The sequence below is a fragment of the Coturnix japonica genome, chromosome 6 (assembly GCF_001577835.2).
Source record: "Coturnix japonica isolate 7356 chromosome 6, Coturnix japonica 2.1, whole genome shotgun sequence".
Lineage (NCBI taxonomy): Eukaryota > Metazoa > Chordata > Aves > Galliformes > Phasianidae > Coturnix > Coturnix japonica.
The window spans coordinates 15,233,252-15,251,976 of record NC_029521.1 but is presented as its reverse complement, the minus strand read 5'-3'; the positions used below and the strand labels follow the sequence as shown (position 1 = coordinate 15,251,976).

The following is an 18,725-nucleotide window of genomic DNA, read 5'->3' as shown; positions in this document are numbered from 1 at the left end:
AGATAACAGAAGATTAACATCATCTTTTGTTCGAGTTGTATGTTTTTTGAACAAAAAACATAAAACAAGTTGTATGTTTTGTGAAAATGAGGTTTTTCACCTGCCTAGGTTTGCCCAGGTGTTACAGACAGCACATCCCGGGCAGTCCATCTGCACCGACCTTGCTTGGCTGCTTCCAAGCTGTCAGTGCCGCACGCAGCCCTCAGTGCAGGGCATGACAAAGGCCTGCTTCACCTCTTACCACCCTTCTCATGGAGCAGGGCACGCACCATAGTGCTGACGTGCAGTGAGCAGAATGTAAGAGATGCACGCAGACTGTAGCTGTTATTTATAGGCCGTGCATCTGCCGTTGTGCCCCATATGTAGGTTGGAGTGCTTATGAGCTGCTTTCTCTTTAGCTGAGAAGCGCAGCTGAGGGACTACATGTCCCATCCGTCCCTGTGTGACGTACACAGCGCTACCGGCCACGGAGCGCTGGATCCGGGTCCTTGCGCTCACGCTCCGCCTCCCCGCGTCTTAACGACCACAACAAGCGGCACCGGCCCCGACGGGACCGCGATCCCCGCCCCCCGGAGGAGCCGATTGGCCGAGCCGCCCAGCCCGGCCGCCTCATTCGGCCGTGGGAGCCGTCCCGCCGGGGATGTCATAAAGGCGAGGTAGGCGCGGAGGCTGCCGGGCTGCGGGCGCTCTGCGGTGCCCCCTCCTGCCGGCGGCGGCTCCTCCCCCCGCTGCACGAGGCGAGCCGGGCGGAGGAGGGTCACACCGCGCCGCGCCTCCTCCTCCTCCCCCTCCCGTCTTCTCGTAGCCCTCGAGCGGGCCCGGCGGCGGCAGGTAGGTTGGCAGCCTGCCCTCCATCGCTGCTGCGCGGCTGCCGCTCTTCTGCCTTCCCTCCTCCGGTTCCCTGCGGTGGAAGGGAGTTAAGGTGTCCCCCGGGGGCGGGCGAGGCGAGGCCGCCCCTGAGGCGCGGGGGAGGCGGTGGGCAGCGGCGGTGGGCAGCTGCTCCCTCTCCTTTGTCTGTGACAGCCCCGCTCCCCCGCCCCGCCGTGGGGCCTCCGGGCTCGGACGGGTGCCGCGGTTCCCGTGCGGTTGGTGCTGCGAGGGGTCGGGCTGCCCGGGTGAGCAAACCGTAAACGAGCGGATAGCCAAAGATCCTGAAATGAGATCCTGAAATGCTGCCTGATGCCACAGGGTCCTGGTGCCGACGCGGTTCCCTGCACGACCTAGATGCTAATTTCCCAGCTCTTATCTGCTGTTTTGTTTTCCTACTGGAATAAACGGGAACGGCTGTACCCAGACGTTGTTAGGCTGTGCGTGTTTGCTTTATAGGTGGCCGTTCCCAACATGAGCAGCGATACACCTCACCTGTCCCCAGGGCTGGGAGCAGGACGCGGCTTTCTGGCAGAGCTTCCTACCGAGCTGTGAGTCCTTTGTCATGGCCAACAAGAAGGAGCCTCCTTTCTTCAACGAGGATAACATGGGGCCGTTTCACTACAAACTTCCCTTCTATGAAACCATGGAGCTCTTCATTGAAACACTCACAGGGACGTGCTTTGAGCTGCGTGTTTCGCCCTTTGAAACTGTGATTTCTGTCAAAGCAAAGATTCAGAGGCTGGAAGGTACCGTTCTCTTTTGTTTGAGTTTTAATTCCATCACTTCAGAGGAAGTCTTGTTTTACAGATTACTCATTCAGTTTTACATGTAAGCTAGACATTCAACTCATGGGTTAGGTTTTGGAGTTGTTTTTTCTTTAATTTTCCTATCAGTTTGTACCGTAGGCTTTATTGGGTTTTTTCTTTTTTCTAATGTTTGTGTCAGCAATAATTTGTAAGACACCTATGCCAAATTACTAATTCTCTTTATCACATGGGATATAACCTTTTTGGTGTTCAGCACATTGTCTGTCCCTTGTTAGTCAATGAGGGTTCTCAAAGCAGGGGCTGTCAGGAGTCTTACAGTACATCTGTATTGCAGCTCTGAGTGCACTTCAGTCTGAGTGTTGCTGCTGTTGCCTCCTAGGTTGGTTGGGTTATGGCAGTTGTGTTTATCTGATAGCACAGTCAAAAGGGTAACTGCTACAGGCCAGATACAAGGACAGCGTGAGGCTGCTGGTGGGAGCTGTGAGTAGATGAGAGGTATTATGGTGGTGGCAGTCTGGCTGAAGTGCTGCTTTGCAATGCGATGAACTTTGTGCGTGTCTTGCTAAGTGATAACCTTTAATTTATGAGGTTGATGTGATGCTAAGGGAAGGAGAAAACGTGTGGTGGGTCAGTTCTCTCCTCTTCCTGCATGGAAGAATGTGATTCAGAATGCCTCTATATTGGTACTCCTGCTGCTTTGCAATATTGTGTGCATGCACTTCATAGTCCTTACAGGACTGTAGCTGCCTAAGCTGACTGTAAAGCAGTTTCGAATTTCAAGACAAGGGATCCTCTTTCCCCTGTGTACCTGTCCACATTTTTCATTCTTCTGTCTGCGTGGAACCCACTTGGGAGATGTAATACGATGCTTGAATCGAGGATACTCTTCTCCCTGTATGGAAATCAATGCTAATGAACTGGAGCAGAAGCATTGTGACAGTAAGGGTGACTTTTGGCTAGTGAGGTCATGGCAATAAGAGTGACTTTTGGCTAATGGGATTACATACAAGAAGCTCTGCCCTGTACGTAACTAGAGATTTACATCTGTGTGATTGAATTAGTGTAGCTGTGCAGACATAGTTTTGTTGTCTGTAGTAGTGCCTTAGTTAAACTCGAGTCAGGGAACATGTTGAGGGGCTTCTGGAGGCTAGAGGTGAAAAGTGAAAATTATGGATTTATTTATTTTAGCTATGTTAGAGATTATAGTGGTACAAAAGGTGTGGGTGGGTAAGAAGGCAAACTGTTGAGACAGTACAGATGAAGGTAGGGGCTTCAAAAGATGCGTGAAGAGACCAGTGGAAAATGTGAGGAAGAAGAATTGGAATTTCTTGTCCAAAATAGGAATCTGCAGCTTGGCATTCTGAATTATATCTACAGCCTGTTATTGCAGGCTGGTTATGCCCAACTTAAAAGCGTCATGATTTCTTATAAGAAGAGTGCAGCGCTTACCAGAAATTTGTCTTTTATGTTGTACGTTCTATGGCGATAAATTAATGATTTAGGTGCTCACTTTATTCACTTAATAATTTGGTTCTTATAATCAAATCCTTTAGTACCTCAGAACATAGTTAAAAGATCTCTAGCTTTTCAACAGTGAAGTTTCTATCGTAGAGCAAAAGTTCAAGCAATGAATCACTCAGGTGAAGGGTGGGTTGTGAAGTAATTTTGTGGTTATTGTCTGGCATGGGAAGCAGAGAGCAGCTTTTTTTTCTTTCCCAGCAGCTATTTTTTGCTTTTTATTATTGTTTTATTTCAACTTTCATGGAGTGTGAACCTCTCCTAGTTAATCTGCATATGTGTCTGGAGAATGCTCCTATGCTGCTAGGAGAATCTACAGGTCTCTCAGTGTGTTGTCTCTGTAGGCTGATGTATGAGTTGAGGATGATGGTATGTAAGCATTCAAAAGTAAGATTTGGAAAAATAGTTTGTTTTGCTACCTGAAATCTCCAAGTACAACATGTAGAATCGCATCAGAATTTAACAGATTTGGTAAATTGACATCAGCCCCTCTAGTTCTAAGAGGCTCATAGTAAAAACTGAGTCAATAAATAACTTCTGTCAAAAACTAGACTGCCAATAGCAGTCGACTGTAATGAGAAGGGGTAATTTGGATGACATGTAAGGAATTTTGAAATACTTCTGGTAGTGTTTGTCATCTTGGTAACTCTTTAGCGAGCTGATGTGTCCAGGGTTTGTTTAGACAGCTGCAGTAGACATTGGTACCCTACTAAAAAGAGCTCCGGATCTCAGCTCTCTCATTCCAGTTAGCTTTAATCAGTGTATGTGGGTTAAAATGCATTAATGGATTCTAGCGCATCTAAAATTTCTGTGCGCATCAGCTGGTAAATTGGAGTTAGCTGTGTTTTTGGATCAGATCCAGGCATGTGTCTGATACATGTCCCATACACGTAGCAAGCACTTGCTATCAGAACTTTGATTTGTTCCAATAAAGACTTTGGATCCACTTCAGATGAATTATCTCTAGCATTGGATTCACTGAAGGAGCCTTCTTAAGCATTATGCTGGAGAAGAACTATCTCCCTTTGTCTGTGCCGGTGGCATAAAAGCCAGAATGCTCTCAGCCAGCAGTTGTGTGTGGTGTTGTCCTTTTGGTTTAATTATAGATATTTGGATCTTAAAGTCGAACCATGTGTTGGTGGTCAGGGGTAGGACAGTACCTGGGTTTCAAAATGATGTGAAAGACTGAGGTTTATCACATTGATGGTGCTTAAAAATAGCAGGATTTCACCAATTGAGCAATTAGCATTCATTTTAAATGATGAACATTGGCTCCCTCAAGTGATCTCTTCTTGCTTCCTCCATTGCACAAGTCTTTGTGGCTGCTGGGCTGGGTGAGGTTTAGTATTGCTCACTCAGATCCACGTTTTATTATGTTTAATTTTATAGAGGGAACATTCAGTCAGTGCACTGTTTAATTCTTTGGCCTGTAAAAGAATTGCAGATAATACATGAAACTGTGTACACTAATATAGGCTACTCTTGTATAAATGAAGGCTGGTGACTTTGAGTGTTATGGAAACATCTCCTGGTGCCGTAAGTTGGTGTGAACCTTTGCAGCCCTTCCCTAGTGTAGGCAGTTCAGGGGGCAAACTGGAGGCTGTGGGCCCAGCCTCTGTAAGCACAAGCAAAAAGTAAATGTTTAAGGAACCTCTGCAGAAATTTCAACATGGGATGAAAGAGAAGTACGTTGCATTTGAACTTTGAGTTTAAAATATTTGTCTTCCTAGACATAGTAAATTCTACCTACAACGTAAAATAAAGGTTGCTTTAAAATCTGTAGGGCTTTCTTAGGGTCAAACCACATCAGTTTTTAGAGCCTGCTTTCATTGCCAGAAAGAGTAAAGAGGTATGTCTTGGGTGTGTCTTGAATGGCTGATTCAGAGGCAGCATCAAATCCCTCCTTCCCTTTTCTGTGCTCCCATTGTCACTATTTTAATAGGTTGTCTTGTTTGTTGAAGCAGCTACAGATGTGTTGACAGTCTGAAGAAGCTTCTGTTTTCCCACAGCATCACCTGGTTTGCCCACTTGCTTTTGAGCGCTGAGCTTTTGCTCATTGCCCTATTTTCTTCTCAGTACTAACAGCAGAGCAGTGATGCAGTCCTGCGCTGTTTAAGGAGGAGGGGGTAGTAGATGAGTATCTCATAGTTCATGCCTATTCACATGCCTATTCTATGTACTGAACTTGCACGGAGATGTCTTTTGAAGGAAAATTTGATATAACCATAGCATCATAGAATGGCCTGGGTTGAAAAGGACCACAGTGATCATCTAGTTTGAAACCCCCTACTGTGTGCAGGGTCACCAACCACTAAACCAGGCTGCCCAGAACCATATCTAGCCTAGCCTTGAATGCCTCTTGGAATGGGGCATTTACAGTCAGCTGATGCCTAACTTCTTGCATTTAAACCTATAAACTGTATAGCATTTAATTTGTGCATGTATACAGAATTCCTAGAAAGCAGCATGAAAGGGAATTAATAATAAATACTTGTCTGTTTCCCGTTATACCAGACTATTGTGTTTTCATCTGCTCGTTTAATCAAAAATACGTTGTCACTGTTAGATGAACAAAAACATGCATCACAGCAGTGCTGCCAGTTGCAAGCCAGCCTTTTTAACAAACGCTGTCTCAGTTTATCAGAGTAATTGGAAATTGCTCCTTGGAGGCTGCTGAAACCATAACAAATGCAGACCGTAATGACTGTTTGTGATCAGGAGACTGCAAAACAACAAAGAAAAGGACTTTATTGCAGACTTGCTGGCTCTTGCCAGCTCATTCTCGTTTTGCTTGCGCTGCAGACTTGAAACTTAACCAGTAGCCAGTTATTAAATAGCTGGCAGGATAATAGCTATTATGTTGGTCTACTATATGAATGCATCTGGTCTCATAAATGGCTTGTGTGCTTCAGATAATACAGGACTTGTTCTGACTACCTTCCAAGTGCAGCAGAGTTGTGTTGGGCGTTCATAAAAGAAAATGTTAGCTGTAGTGGGAGAAGCAAATTGTTGAAGCGTTAAAAAAAGCAAGGGTAGTTCCACCAAAATGCAATCAGTCTTCTAGATGGGAGTGTCTGCTTAGCTTGTCGAATCTGCTTGGGCTTTTGACAGAGTTTGGTCCCATTTTCTTTCCTCTTTGCTGTTGATGGATGTTGGTGGCTTCATGCTCCTTCTCTGGCTTAGGAAGGGGCTGCTTTACTGACTTTCTGCTCCAACTTGCCAAACACTGTCACCAGCCTTGAGAAGCTGCGTGCTGGTGCCAAAACACCTGAAAGACACTGATCTTTGCATTCCCCTCTCACAACATGTATTTTTAGAAGTCTGCATGTTATAGCTACTTATACCTCTTTTTAAATATCAAAGCATGTAAATGAGCAACAAATGACACAATGTGATGCTAAAGTGACCAAGAATGAAAGTGTGTGATAAGATTGCTTTAGCCTTTTTATTTATTTTCAATGGCAGAAAGGAAAGCTGTTCATCTCCCCAGTAGCCTTACTCTTTCTGGCGACCAGAGATGTGTTATCCTCTCTTAACTGTCTAAAAGTTGAAAAGAGGCAGTGTTCTAATAGAAATGTGTGAAGACCTCAGGTTGTACCAGCTTTATGCTTCCTCTATTCAATGTGTATCGTGCCTGTATCTAAATGAGTTGGTTGCGCAGGCTAAAAGAAAAGTGGGCTTCATGTAGACTGAGTGTTAAGTAAGCGTGCCAAATCTGTCCCAAGACTTGAGTTGAAAATGAGTGTTACTAGAGAATAGTATTAAAGCGTTCTGATGGTCTAGAAGAGCGCCTAAAGAAGGTAAACGTTTGTAGGAGGAATTTCGTTGTGTTATATATATGAGCTTCTGATTTTTCTATCAAGTGATGAAAAACATGTTTATAGTTGTCAGCGCTATAGGAGAGCTGTCACCAGTGACTCTAATGCAACCTTGTCCAAGCTGTGAGTAACACAGAGTATCACAGAATTTATCTGTAATAAATAATTTAGTACTTCTGTAGTCAGTTTTATCCAGTTTTTTGTGTCAGTAGACAGAAGGCTCTGAGGTACAGATAAGAGGGGGGAAAAACCTACCCTCCCTCAACTGATGACTAGAAGAGATCATGTATTCTATGAAGTCTGAAGCAACTGAATGCTTCTACAGACCTGTTGAGCCAAGAGGTTGAGTTCCTTGTGTGAACACAGGCCTGCTGAAAACACACCTTCGTAATAACTATTCAGAAGGTTGGATACTGTCATTGATGGCTGCTCAAGTGTCTGCCCTTGTCCTGCTTGCTTCTTTCTCTTGCGATCTCCCTTCTTATCTCTTAACCTTGTACACACGCATTCTTCAAAAAGCAAAACTTCCCAAAAGCCCTCTCATCAAATTTTTATCTTTTTTATACTTCCTATAGGTATTCCTGTCTCTCAGCAGCACTTAATTTGGAATAATGTGGAACTGAAAGATGACTATTGCTTGAATGATTATAAGTAAGTGCAGAATAAAATTACGATGGATATTTCTAAATAATTATTAGCACAGACAACAGAGACTGTTACAAAAATTAATTCATTGTTATTTACAGCATTTCAGAAGGCTGCACTCTGAAGTTAGTTCTGGCTATGCGAGGTGGACCTATCAACACTAGAAGAGGTAGGTGCTAATTTTGTTAAGAACTAATGGTTTCATGTAGCAAGTTAAACAGTGAACAGCTACTCTTAACTATTTCAGGCAAGCAGACTTCAGCTCCCAACTAGTTGGGCAGGGCTTGGTAAAAGTATCCCTCTATTTTTTTTTTCTTTAGTGTAACAAATGCACCATCTCTTCTAATCGTGTTTGCTCTTACTTTAAGGAATATGTGTTTGCACAGCATCATCAAGTCTTAAAGTCAACAATTCTTCAGGAAAGAAAGCAATGCTGCTGTAGCATCATTGTTTAATAAAAAATGGGTATTGCTTCAGCTTTGGTTTTGTGGATCATCCATGGAGGAATGAAAACAGAAAGTGTAGAAACCCTTTTAATAATTTTCACTGGGAAAACACTCCACCTGTCTTTTACAGTGGGAATTCCAATATTAAACTGAACTGAGCTCTCAGAGATGGTGAAAAAACTGCTCCTAACATTTGAGTGCTTTAATGTAATGAAGCCTCAGCTGCAATGCTTTTGTAAAACAAGGTGTATTTGTATTGTAAACTTAACTGAAAATTAACATTTTTGGTTGTATTACTGTAGGAGAATTATGTTAGTCTTTGTTTTATAAGAACTCAGTACCTTAAGAGGCCTGATTATTATCTGGCCGCAGCTGACAGTTGGGTGGTTCGAGCTATGACAAGCTTTCTGCAAGCATTTAGCTGTTCCTCATGAAGGACTTCCTGATTGCAGTACTTGAGTTCTCTCAGTAAAAGAATCAAGGGATCTGCTGCCTTAATGGAAGGAACACAGCTAGGGTGTTACATTTTACTATGTAAAATTGAACTTATTTTTCTTCTGATTCTGTAGTGGTAGAATTATCCACATTGAGGCTATTTGGAGAAAAAGAATAAAAAACAAGTTACTCCAGGAGTTTTATTTTGGGCCAGTTTTTCTTACTCTGAAGTGGGCTCACCTCTGAAACATTTAACAATTGTTCTTATTGGTTGACTTTTTTCCTCTTGTATCTGTAAGAAGATCTGAGAGTGGAACAGTTTAGAGGCCTAAACTCTAAAGTGCACCTTGGGAATGGATTTTAAACTGTGATTAGTGAACAAACAGAGGTTTTCAGAGGATGGATTATTTAAACAGTAAATATATAGCAGTTAACATTTCAACTAGTTTATTTGCAAAACTGTTTGTTTCGTAGACTTTGCTTGCTAATAAAGAATTCACTGAAATGTGGAGTTGTAGATCTGGGATATTTAAGCACATGACTTGAATCTATAGAGTGCTTTTTGCAGAACTGCAAGAAAGTCTGAAAGAGACTGTTTCAAGTTGAATCTCTGATTGGTGTTGTCTTCCAGTGGGCAGACTTGCTGGAAAAACATCTGTGTTGTAACTGTACTTGTATTTAGTGTGGTCTGAAAATACAGTGTTACTACCAGAAGTTGAAATCATTTGGTTTTTTTCTTCTCTTCATAGTTCCTGTAGAAGACCCTATAAGGGAAATAGCTGAATACATGGATCCCAGCAGAGATGAGATCTGGGAGAAAGGACCATCTAACAAACAAGTTACCTTCTTAGTATATCGAGAAGGAGATCAGTTGAATTTCTTCCGTGTAGTAGACCGAGGAGATGGTACTTTAACTCCCTTGTCTGAATCTTTGAGGTAAAGTTGGTTTTAATCTTTATGTGGCATCCCCATCTTGAAGAATAATGTCATCTTCAGTTTTATCTGTCAAAATAATATCTGGAATATTGGAACAATTGCGCAATAAGGGCTGCCAAAATGCTGTAAGTGGTTGACCTGACTACACAGTAAGTCTCTGTGGTCATTGATCATGCTGAATGTTGTCTATCTCTGCGTGGCAGTAAAAGGAGCTAATGCTGTTCTTGTACTTGAGGCAGTTCTCAGTATTGCAGCCCTCTTTCTCAAAGGCAGTTTTACACATGAGAATGTCAACCTGGCAACAAGGATATTAAAAACTTCCATTAATTAAAAAGAAAAAAAGTTATTACAATTTTTCTTTTCCACTCCAAGGCATTTGTTTAGTATTATAAACATTTCTGTCTCCAGTGTAAATCTTTTTTATACAGAAATGACTTGTGCAAGTGATCAGACAGGAAGATAAATGATTGTCAGTGTAACAATGTAAACAGTTTGCCTGAAGTTTTAGAGAAGCTGTTTTTATTTTTTTTTCATTCTTTTTAGAAAAAAATAGTGAAATAATTATTAATAGAGCTGACCTTTGAACATAAGTTGACTTCAGTTTAGCTAATGTTGAAACACCAAACTTGTCTTAGAATCGAAGTACTGATGTTAACAAAGGAGTTAGACTGCCAGTTAAGCTACTATTTTATGGTAAACAGGCTGCTAGACTGATTCTTTTTCTGACATTATCAAAATTGATAAAGTATATTGGAAAAAATATGATGTTGTCCTTACTGGAGCTTTGGGGTAAGTTTTTTAATCCCATGAAAAATGTGATATCTGTACATTTATTAAAAGAGTTGTAAGGACTGGCTACGTTTTCCAAGATAAAGGTTTGCAATGTTCCAACATTGTTAGCTATTCTTTTCACTGTTTATAAAGTGAAACCAAGGTCACATTTCTCACATATGAATATATAGTGACTGCGGTTTAGAAATTAGGTGTTTAAGTTTTGTTTGATTGCTCTGATTGTTTTATATTACTTACATTTAATTGTTAAAGCTTGTCAAAGTGTAAGTACATACAGTGGTAGTTGTCTCTGGATTAAAAGAAAATACCTGAAATTGGAGGAGAACTGGCAGTGTTTTAACAATATACTGATCATCTTTGAAGCACACATTCTGTAAGCAAGAACTCGAGAGTGTTGACACCAATGGAGAAAGTCAGTTGAGAAATGGGCTCAAAGTATAATGAAGAACAAATATCCCCATCCTACTTTCATAGCTTTAGTCAGAAAATGGAGAATAAAAACCAAACAAAACAATTCATTTTACATAGAGAGGGAGAAAGTGAAGCACAGGACTGTTGCATCCCTGTTCTTTCTATTCTTACCTTGAAGGAGGGGAAGTTCAGAGAACGGTTTTGAGTTGATGACGTAAATCTTTGAAGATTTATAATTCTGATGTGATTATGTAGTGTTGAATCTTTACCAGGAGAGGTATGTAATGTGTGTGCCAGCCATCCCTGTACTGAGCTGTTCAGTGTCTGGTAAGAAATGACTGTGCTATTCTTCTAACTTGTTCTGTTTCTGCTCTTAAAATTCTGTCTCCTAGCTGTGTTACTTTGTGTATTTTGCTATGTTTTAGGAGAAGGATTAGGAAAGTCAGTACAAAAACACTGGCTCTTAACTAAACTCAGATTTGCAAGAATCTGAAAAGGTGCTGGCTTTGGTACAGAGTTTTGGTACTGACTTGCCCATCACCTTTAGTTGTTCCTTGGTCTCTTTTGGAGAGAAGAAATTTTTGTTTGAATCAAGCATTTTCATGAAGATAAGGGAATTGCCAGATTGTCACAATTTCTAGATGCTGACAGACTAATGGAAGAATAAAAACACTCTTTAAAAAGTATTATGTATGAGATTGGAAAAGCATCAGTTTGTAATGAATGGACACTCAAAATGGTTCTTTTATTTATCTGTCAGATGTTGGATGTGTGTGAGTGATTAATGCTTCCTAGGAAAGAAAACAAATCAAATTTTAAAATGTTGAGTTTTTGCTTTCTATTGGAATATGAATTGGAAAAATACAGTGCAAACTTCCAGTGACAGACAACTGAATTAAGCTGTTTTGTCTTAGCTGTAGCAATTCTAATCTGTATTTTTTTTTCCCGAATGTGAGACTCTTTAGAAACCTAAACTGATCCTTTTTTCATTTTTTTTTTTTTTTTATTTTGAAAAGGAGAAATAGAATATCACATCCACATGGGTGACCCCTCCATTTCCATTTATGGTGAGAACACCCCTCAGGATGGATAGAAATTTGGACTTTCCTTCCATGCCAGTGTCTGATTAATTGGAAAGCTGATCAGCTTGTTGTCTGAGTCACACTGTTAACAGCTTTGGCCATACCTTCAGGAGACACTTGTGGAACTGGATATTCCCTCTGTGGGGAAAAATATATAGTGAGTGTGAACCGGCTGTATATGGTATAACAACTTCCCAGAGGTGGGACTGTGTGCTGCATTCAGCGTCATCATTTTTGTGAGCACTCTTAATAAGGAATGCTTATATTGTAAAATAATGGATTTGAAATGTCTTTGCATACAGTTTTTCATAATGCTTTGTCAACAGATCAACTGCGGATTTGACTTTCTAGTTGTGAGAATACATTGAAAACATAATTAAGTTGGTTAGAGGTGAAAACTAAGTTTCTTTTATTGTTTTTAGTGGTGGTTCAGTTTATAATTTATATGCTGATGATGAAGATGAAACAGAGGCATCACCTTCTGGACAGCAGATTATTGAAAATTCAATTACTATGAATAAAATGAAACTGCTCAAGGCGAAGATGGAGAACATGAATCTAAGTAAAAAGGTGAAAGTGTGATTTAAATTCTTCTATGATCAAATAGTTTGCGCTTTGTCAGTATGGGCTTTTTAGGAAAGCAAATTAGATACTTCCCTTTCTGGAGGAGTAGAGTGATAAAGGGTTTATGATTTATTATCTCTTATTCAAAAAGAACAGCAGCACTTTAATGTTCTTCCCTGGGGCATTGGCTTCCCTTGGATCTACCTTTCAGTACTCAAAGAATACAGTGCTTGTCCTGCATGTTTTTGTGTTATTTTTGTGGTGGTTGTTTTTCTTCTGATACTTTAAGTAATATTGCTTTCTAGCACTCTCCCAGTAGAGAATGGAACTTATTTCTAATTTCATATAAGAATTGCTGTAACTAAGAGTCCTGTGGAGTTGAATATGAGAACAAGATTACCCAGCAGATAAAACATTAGTCTGGTATTCAGGAGATCTGGATTAGTAAAATTATTTCATGTCTGTCTTGGTTCCCAAGATGTAAGATGAAGATATGCTTTTTCTTTCATTTTTTGTCTTGAGACTCTGCTCTTCTGGATAATGTCACTGGTGTTCTGGCTTCCCTTTTCTTATTCCTCTGACATATGATCTTTTCTGATTATAATCTTTGATCTTGATATTCTGATGTATGTGTGAAGACTTTGTAGTTAGCAACAGGTGAGAGAGTAGCACAAATTATATGACTGTGTTTTCTGGCCTTATGCTGTCAGAATTCCTCCGAATATGATCTTAGCCAGGTTTCTGATCGCCTCCATAATTCAAATACTAACTGCTGGTTTTGTTTTTGCCTGTTTGTTGTTTGTTTTTTTTTTTAATAGCCTAAAAAAACTGTCAAGGTGAAACCTCGTCCTCCAACAGCTCCTCGACCATCCAGTGGTGCAGCAGCTGCTGCTCGTCACCGGTTTTTAAGAGTGCTTCCTCATATAGGACAGTCCTGCCTACCTCCTTCTGGGAATTCATATCCTTCAGAGTCGTCCCAAAATGCACTTACAGCATTGGCCTCTTTGGCCACTACTGGTAAAACAATGCCATCCCCAGCTAATGACTTTCTTAAGGAAGATGATACTTGGCGGAGCAATTCTTGGTCTCAGTCAGTTGGCAGCATCAGGTTACCACCAAAAATATCTCGTGTTGAACTAGAAAATGCAAAAGTACCTACGAATGGTATTTTGAGTCCTGTTTCATCTCTGCCTGCAAATTTGGAAAAAGAGTCTGAAAATGTGACTTCAACAACAGAGGAAGGTTCTGTATTATATCCAAATCTAACAAATGTAGAACTGTATGGGACGGAAGAAAAACTTCTGTCTGAAACAGATACTTTTGCTTTGTTTACAGAAACAAACACCACTGAACAGTGTAGCGAGGTATACGACGCAGGAAAGGTGAACCCAGAACTTGAACTCTCTGATGGAGGTGAAGAATCTAAGGTTATAGAACAGCACAAGAAACCTATAAGTAAAGTACTGAGCTCTGCAGCAATGGGAACCGGACTTCTCAGTACTCATCAATCAAGTCCTCAGAAAAGTATGCTTTTGTCACCTCTTTGGTATTCATCACAAGTGGCACATCCTGGTTCCCTGAAACCACAAACACAACCCAAATGCTTTGAGTCTTGTAACTTGAGATCTGCAGCCTCACCGGACACACTCCGATCTTTGGAAGTCCGTAGTATAGCAGATTCCTCCTTTTCTAGGACTGCTAGATTTCATAGCATGAAACTAGAACCACTTAGCAAAAGACCGGATAGAATTGCTAAAGCAGAAGCTAGAGACATTGCAGATGTGGCTAACAAGGCATCCAAAGAACCTGTGAGTTCTGTAAATAACTTGGGATTTCTAGCTTCGCTGGCCCGAAGCACAAGCAGGGAAAGTTTACGGAGTTCTTGTGGGACTGGCAGGTTTCGGACTTCTGGTATTGCACTACCTACAAACCTGCAGAGTTTTCATGAAGAAAGCTTTAGGAAAACTGCTCCTCCAAAAGAAGCTGCTGAATATATCCTAGTGAGTACTAATATTTCTAAGGAAATTGGGTTTATCCTGTCTTTCCAGCATTGGCGTTCTAAAAGCTCTTATCTTGTCTTTGTCTGCATCTATTTTCCAAATTCCTTTTTGTATCTTATCTATGTGTTTATCTAAATGGGTCCTAGAAGTAATTGGTTGTTTAGTTCACAGTTAAAACTACTAGTTATTGTAATGATAGAATTATGACTGATTTCTGATTTCTGCTGCTCACTAATTTCACTTATTCCAAAATTCTCCCTGTGAATTGTACCGTACGTTCCTGGCTTCAGATCTGCAGTGTGCTGTGTTGTGTTGGTGTTTGTGAAATACTGTGAGACTATTAAAATTCAGTCAGTCATTCTGAGTAAGGCTTTATGTTGTATATATATATTTTTGTACAGAAGTCTTGGACTGTTTTAGTAGCTACTCTGTTACAACGTTGGTTTCAAACAAGCTGATACCAGACTGCCTGAGTATTCTTTTAATTTCCATCTGCTAGTAATTTCCTTGTGGAAATTTTTTTTTTTTTCAGTCTGCGCATGGGCGTGGAATGAATGGAAGTAATGCAGCTGTAGGGAAAAGAGTAGGTAAGTAATGTGACTTAGTAACTGAAGATGGCTCTTTAATCTTTCCTGGTTTATCACATGTTTAGAGGACAAAAATCGTACATCTTTCATAATTGTAAGGGCAAAAGCTGTGAAAGTAGCTTGTGCCTTCTTGTCTAAACTGGGGTGCAGCTTAGAATAATTGGCAGTGAACATCAGAAAATGTTTGTCCATAACAACTTTATGACAAAAGAGACAAGTCTGCATGATGGGGAAGCCTAACTTTCTATCATTTACATCATTTACTCCATTTTGGATGCAGCTGTGATGAATAGATTCCTTTGGTTTGTTTTCTCAAGCAGAGATGTATTTTCCAAAAGGTTTCAGACATGAGAAAACAAAGTGGGTGTCATATTATGCATCCCCTTGAGAGAAAGGTAATGATCGCTTCTTTAACTAGCCAAAGTCCTGTTGTTATTTAAGGCCTTGATTTTGTGTAGTTATTTCATGTTACAACAGCTGCTGTAGGGGCTGATGTTCTGTTTTTCTGTTTATGTGTGTTTCAAAGTAAGGAATGTTTTCAAGCTTATTTTCTCAAGCTACACAAACTGATGCTTCTGGAATACTATGCTTTTAGATAATGATATGGGTGGCATTGACAAATGTTGCCTGAAGTTTCTGTTCTTAGATGATGGTAGGATGATTGGTAGATAGGACCGCAATGTGTAGCGGTGACCTAGTGTGAGCTATTGCATGTAGCCACGGTGTCTCAGCTGAGAAACAGCTGTTGTGATTAGCAGTGCACTTCAGAAAGACCACTTCATTAGGTCATTTTTTTCAGGGGAGCACCCTGATAATATAGTGATACGAGCACTGAAATGTGTTGATCATTTTCTATATCCAGCATATGGTAAGCGTGTGTAAGTAAAAGCTTGCTTCTGCAGAAGGAGAAAAGATTACTTTTCTTTATGTGCTTTCCAGCTACGAAGCAGGTAATATGAGTTTTTGAGTACTTAAGTCTAAGGAACATCCACAAAGTGTCTTATGAAGCTATGTAGTTATCATGCACTTTTACTGCAGTTTTTATGTGCCCACAAGATTTTTTAATACTGTTATATTTATTTGGTAAACTTGAGTTATTAGCTAATGCATATACTATATACTGTGTAGTTGAATGTTCAGTTCTTCAGAAAGCTATAATGTGTGGTGCTTTCCCAGTTGCACTGTGTATTTTAATTTTGCATTTGGGAATGGCATTAGTAAATTCAATTTATTTTTTTTCCCCCTGTAACTACTTGCTTATATGAATTTTTAACAGATGTAAAATAATCATGTATCGAAGTCATACATTGCACTGGCCCTTCCAAAGGTGTTCGTAGGCTTGAGGTGTGTTCCGTTTTGTCTTGTGTGTTTTTACTTTTTGGGCTTGAGGGTCCCACTTGAGGCATCCTAAGAAATGGAAAATAAATCTGGAGTTTGGAAGATAACTTCAGCTTGTTTGTGATCAGAAATAAATAAAATTGTCTTTGCTGTCTCTCTACCTCTGAAAGCAGGTGAAACAACCCATCTTCCACCTGTGAATGGCTCAATTCAAGCAAAAAAGAAAATTGCAAAGTATTGCTTTCTCTGTGGCAAGAAAACTGGATTGGCAACCAGCTATGAGTGCAGGTAGGCGTGGTGTGAAACTGGCTGTTTAAGGTAAATAGCTGGGATAACCAAAAGGTTTTCTTTGCTTCATGATGTTCACTGAAACCTAGCATGTCAAAAGCCAGCTTTCAAAGTTGAAAGAGTTACAGACTGGTGATTACAGAAGCAGGAACAAAAGGAGAACAAAGTTGTTACTGGGCAGGAAAGCCTCAGGAAAGGCTGCAGAGTTTGTTACAAACCCAGATAGGTAGAGAGAGGAATACAGTAATGAGATAGTAATGCTCAATCCATTTAAAGAACATTCTGTTTCTGAATGATGTCATTGCTGTACGGTCAGAAAGCAACTTAATCAAGTACTTCAAGCAACAGGATGGAAATAGCCGCAAACTGAAGCACAGAAAGTTCTGCACAAATGTGTGTAAGAACTTCTTCACAGAAAGTGTGGCAGAGCACTGGAAGAGGCTGCAGAGGAGCTTGTGGAGTCTCCTTCTCTGGAGACGTTCGAGACCCACCTGGATGCCTGCCTGTGCAGCCTGGTCTAGGGAGCCTGCTTGGGCAAGGGTGTTGAAGTAGATGATCTCTAAGGGTCCCTTCCAGCCTCTACAGTCTTGAGGTTCCGTGAAGCTAATATTGGTCTCCAAGCACTTTTTCAGGTTAGGTACAACATACATTGTTTCCTTTATTATTATTATTATTTTATTTTCCCAGTAAGCATGTTGTGTATCAAGGGGAAAATACTTATTTTACCTCATTGAATTTGCAACTGATTCTGGAAATACGCATACTTAACTTCCTGTATAACCAACTGTGTTCCCTGCAGTTTACCCGTCTATCATCTCTACAGCTGACTAAATTGGTACTAACTAATTTCAGTTTATGTCAGGCAGAAATCACATGCTGAACTAAATAGTTACTTCAGTGGTTACACTGATGTGGCATTTTTTAATTGAAATACATCATGTGGCTTTGCCCTGATGCCATTATTTTAGTTCTATCCATTTGTCCTCTGAATTCTACCTACTAATGTTGTGTGAAATCTTTAAAACAAAATAAAATAGATCAAAGCCTGTCATTCTTAACTTCTGTATTTGTGATCCTTTCTAGCTGATTTCAAGAGTACTGAGGTGGCTTAAATTCCCAGCTGAAGAGAGAGTTGGGTTAAAACTGCAGCATTCGGTGACAAAAAATGTTTTGATTACCAGTTAATGTTATCAGTCAAAGATGACTAGAATCCAAGCAGTCGTGTCAAGTGAACAAGACATGATTAAGCCAAAGTGCTCCCAGCATGTTAGAGTTAAAAGCTTTTAAAAGCTTGTAACTTCTAATATTCTTGATTCTTCAGATGTGGAAACAACTTCTGTGCAACACACCGCTATGCAGAGACTCACACCTGCACCTACGACTATAAGAGTACAGGGAGAAGGTATTTACAGGAGACCAATCCCGTCGTTAGTGCACCAAAGCTTCCCAAAATCTAACGTGGCTGTGCTGCATGTGGCCATTCTGCCATTGAAGAGTTGTATTTCATTGAGAGAAGCACTTGCTTAAACTGCATAATTTTGCCACCCACGCTCCGTATCTGAGGATTTGCCAAGTATCAAAAGCACACAAGGATGCATCCTATTGAAGAATAATGTGAACACTACTGCAGTTGTAACTTTTCTTCTTTAGTGAATGAAAAGTTAGTTTTTAAAAACTCACACTATGATTTAACTGTTCCTGCACGTCTTGTGTTGTGTTTTATATTTGGAAACGGTATTTCACTAGACAAGTCTTTTAAAGATGCACTTTACTAACTTAATTTACAGTATAACCAGACTCAAGGGGGTGTTGTAATGAGGGCATCATGTAGTGTCTTCTGTACTGTTGCCTTTTTTGTCCATTGCTTGGTATCTTAAGTTATTTCACTGGAGTGATCTTCCTCCCTTCCCATTTTTCTAACTGCCTGTTTCGAGCAAGGCGGTAGTGTACTCTGCCCCCCCTTCCATTCAGGTCGGTATTCATACACTGTGTATCCATCCAGAAAACAACATCATGTTAAATCACATTTTCATAAAATAATTCTGTTTATATTACAAATGGGTTTTTAAAATAGAAAATCCCACTTGATGATATTAAATATAAGGAACGACTTATTTTACCTTTTTTTGTAATCCTAGTTTGTTTTTTTTTTTAAAGACTTCACAGCTCAGTTTGTTAAGGTGTTGAATGCTGTTACTGGAAGAAATTCTAATAAATATTACATTTTA

At 40.3% G+C, this 18,725-nt stretch overlaps 1 protein-coding gene across 3 annotated transcripts; it reads left to right on the top strand.

Moving 5' to 3' along the window:
- Positions 1-526: 526 nt before the first annotated feature.
- On the top strand, positions 527-18,725 carry ZFAND4 (zinc finger AN1-type containing 4). 3 transcript variants are annotated; one of them, XM_015866754.2, is made up of 11 exons: positions 533-831; positions 1,327-1,616; positions 7,549-7,624; positions 7,720-7,787; positions 9,249-9,435; positions 12,143-12,290; positions 13,103-13,526; positions 13,620-14,284; positions 14,817-14,871; positions 16,380-16,497; positions 17,819-18,725. In XM_015866754.2, exons 2-11 carry the CDS (start codon positions 1,433-1,435, stop codon positions 17,952-17,954), a joined length of 2,061 nt encoding a protein of 686 aa, XP_015722240.1. In that variant the 5' UTR covers positions 533-831; positions 1,327-1,432; the 3' UTR covers positions 17,955-18,725. The 3 variants fall into 3 exon arrangements, with proteins under 3 accessions (XP_015722239.1, XP_015722238.1, XP_015722240.1); XM_015866753.2 differs by having other exon boundaries at positions 527-831; positions 13,103-14,284; positions 16,383-16,497; XM_015866752.2 differs by having other exon boundaries at positions 527-831; positions 13,103-14,284.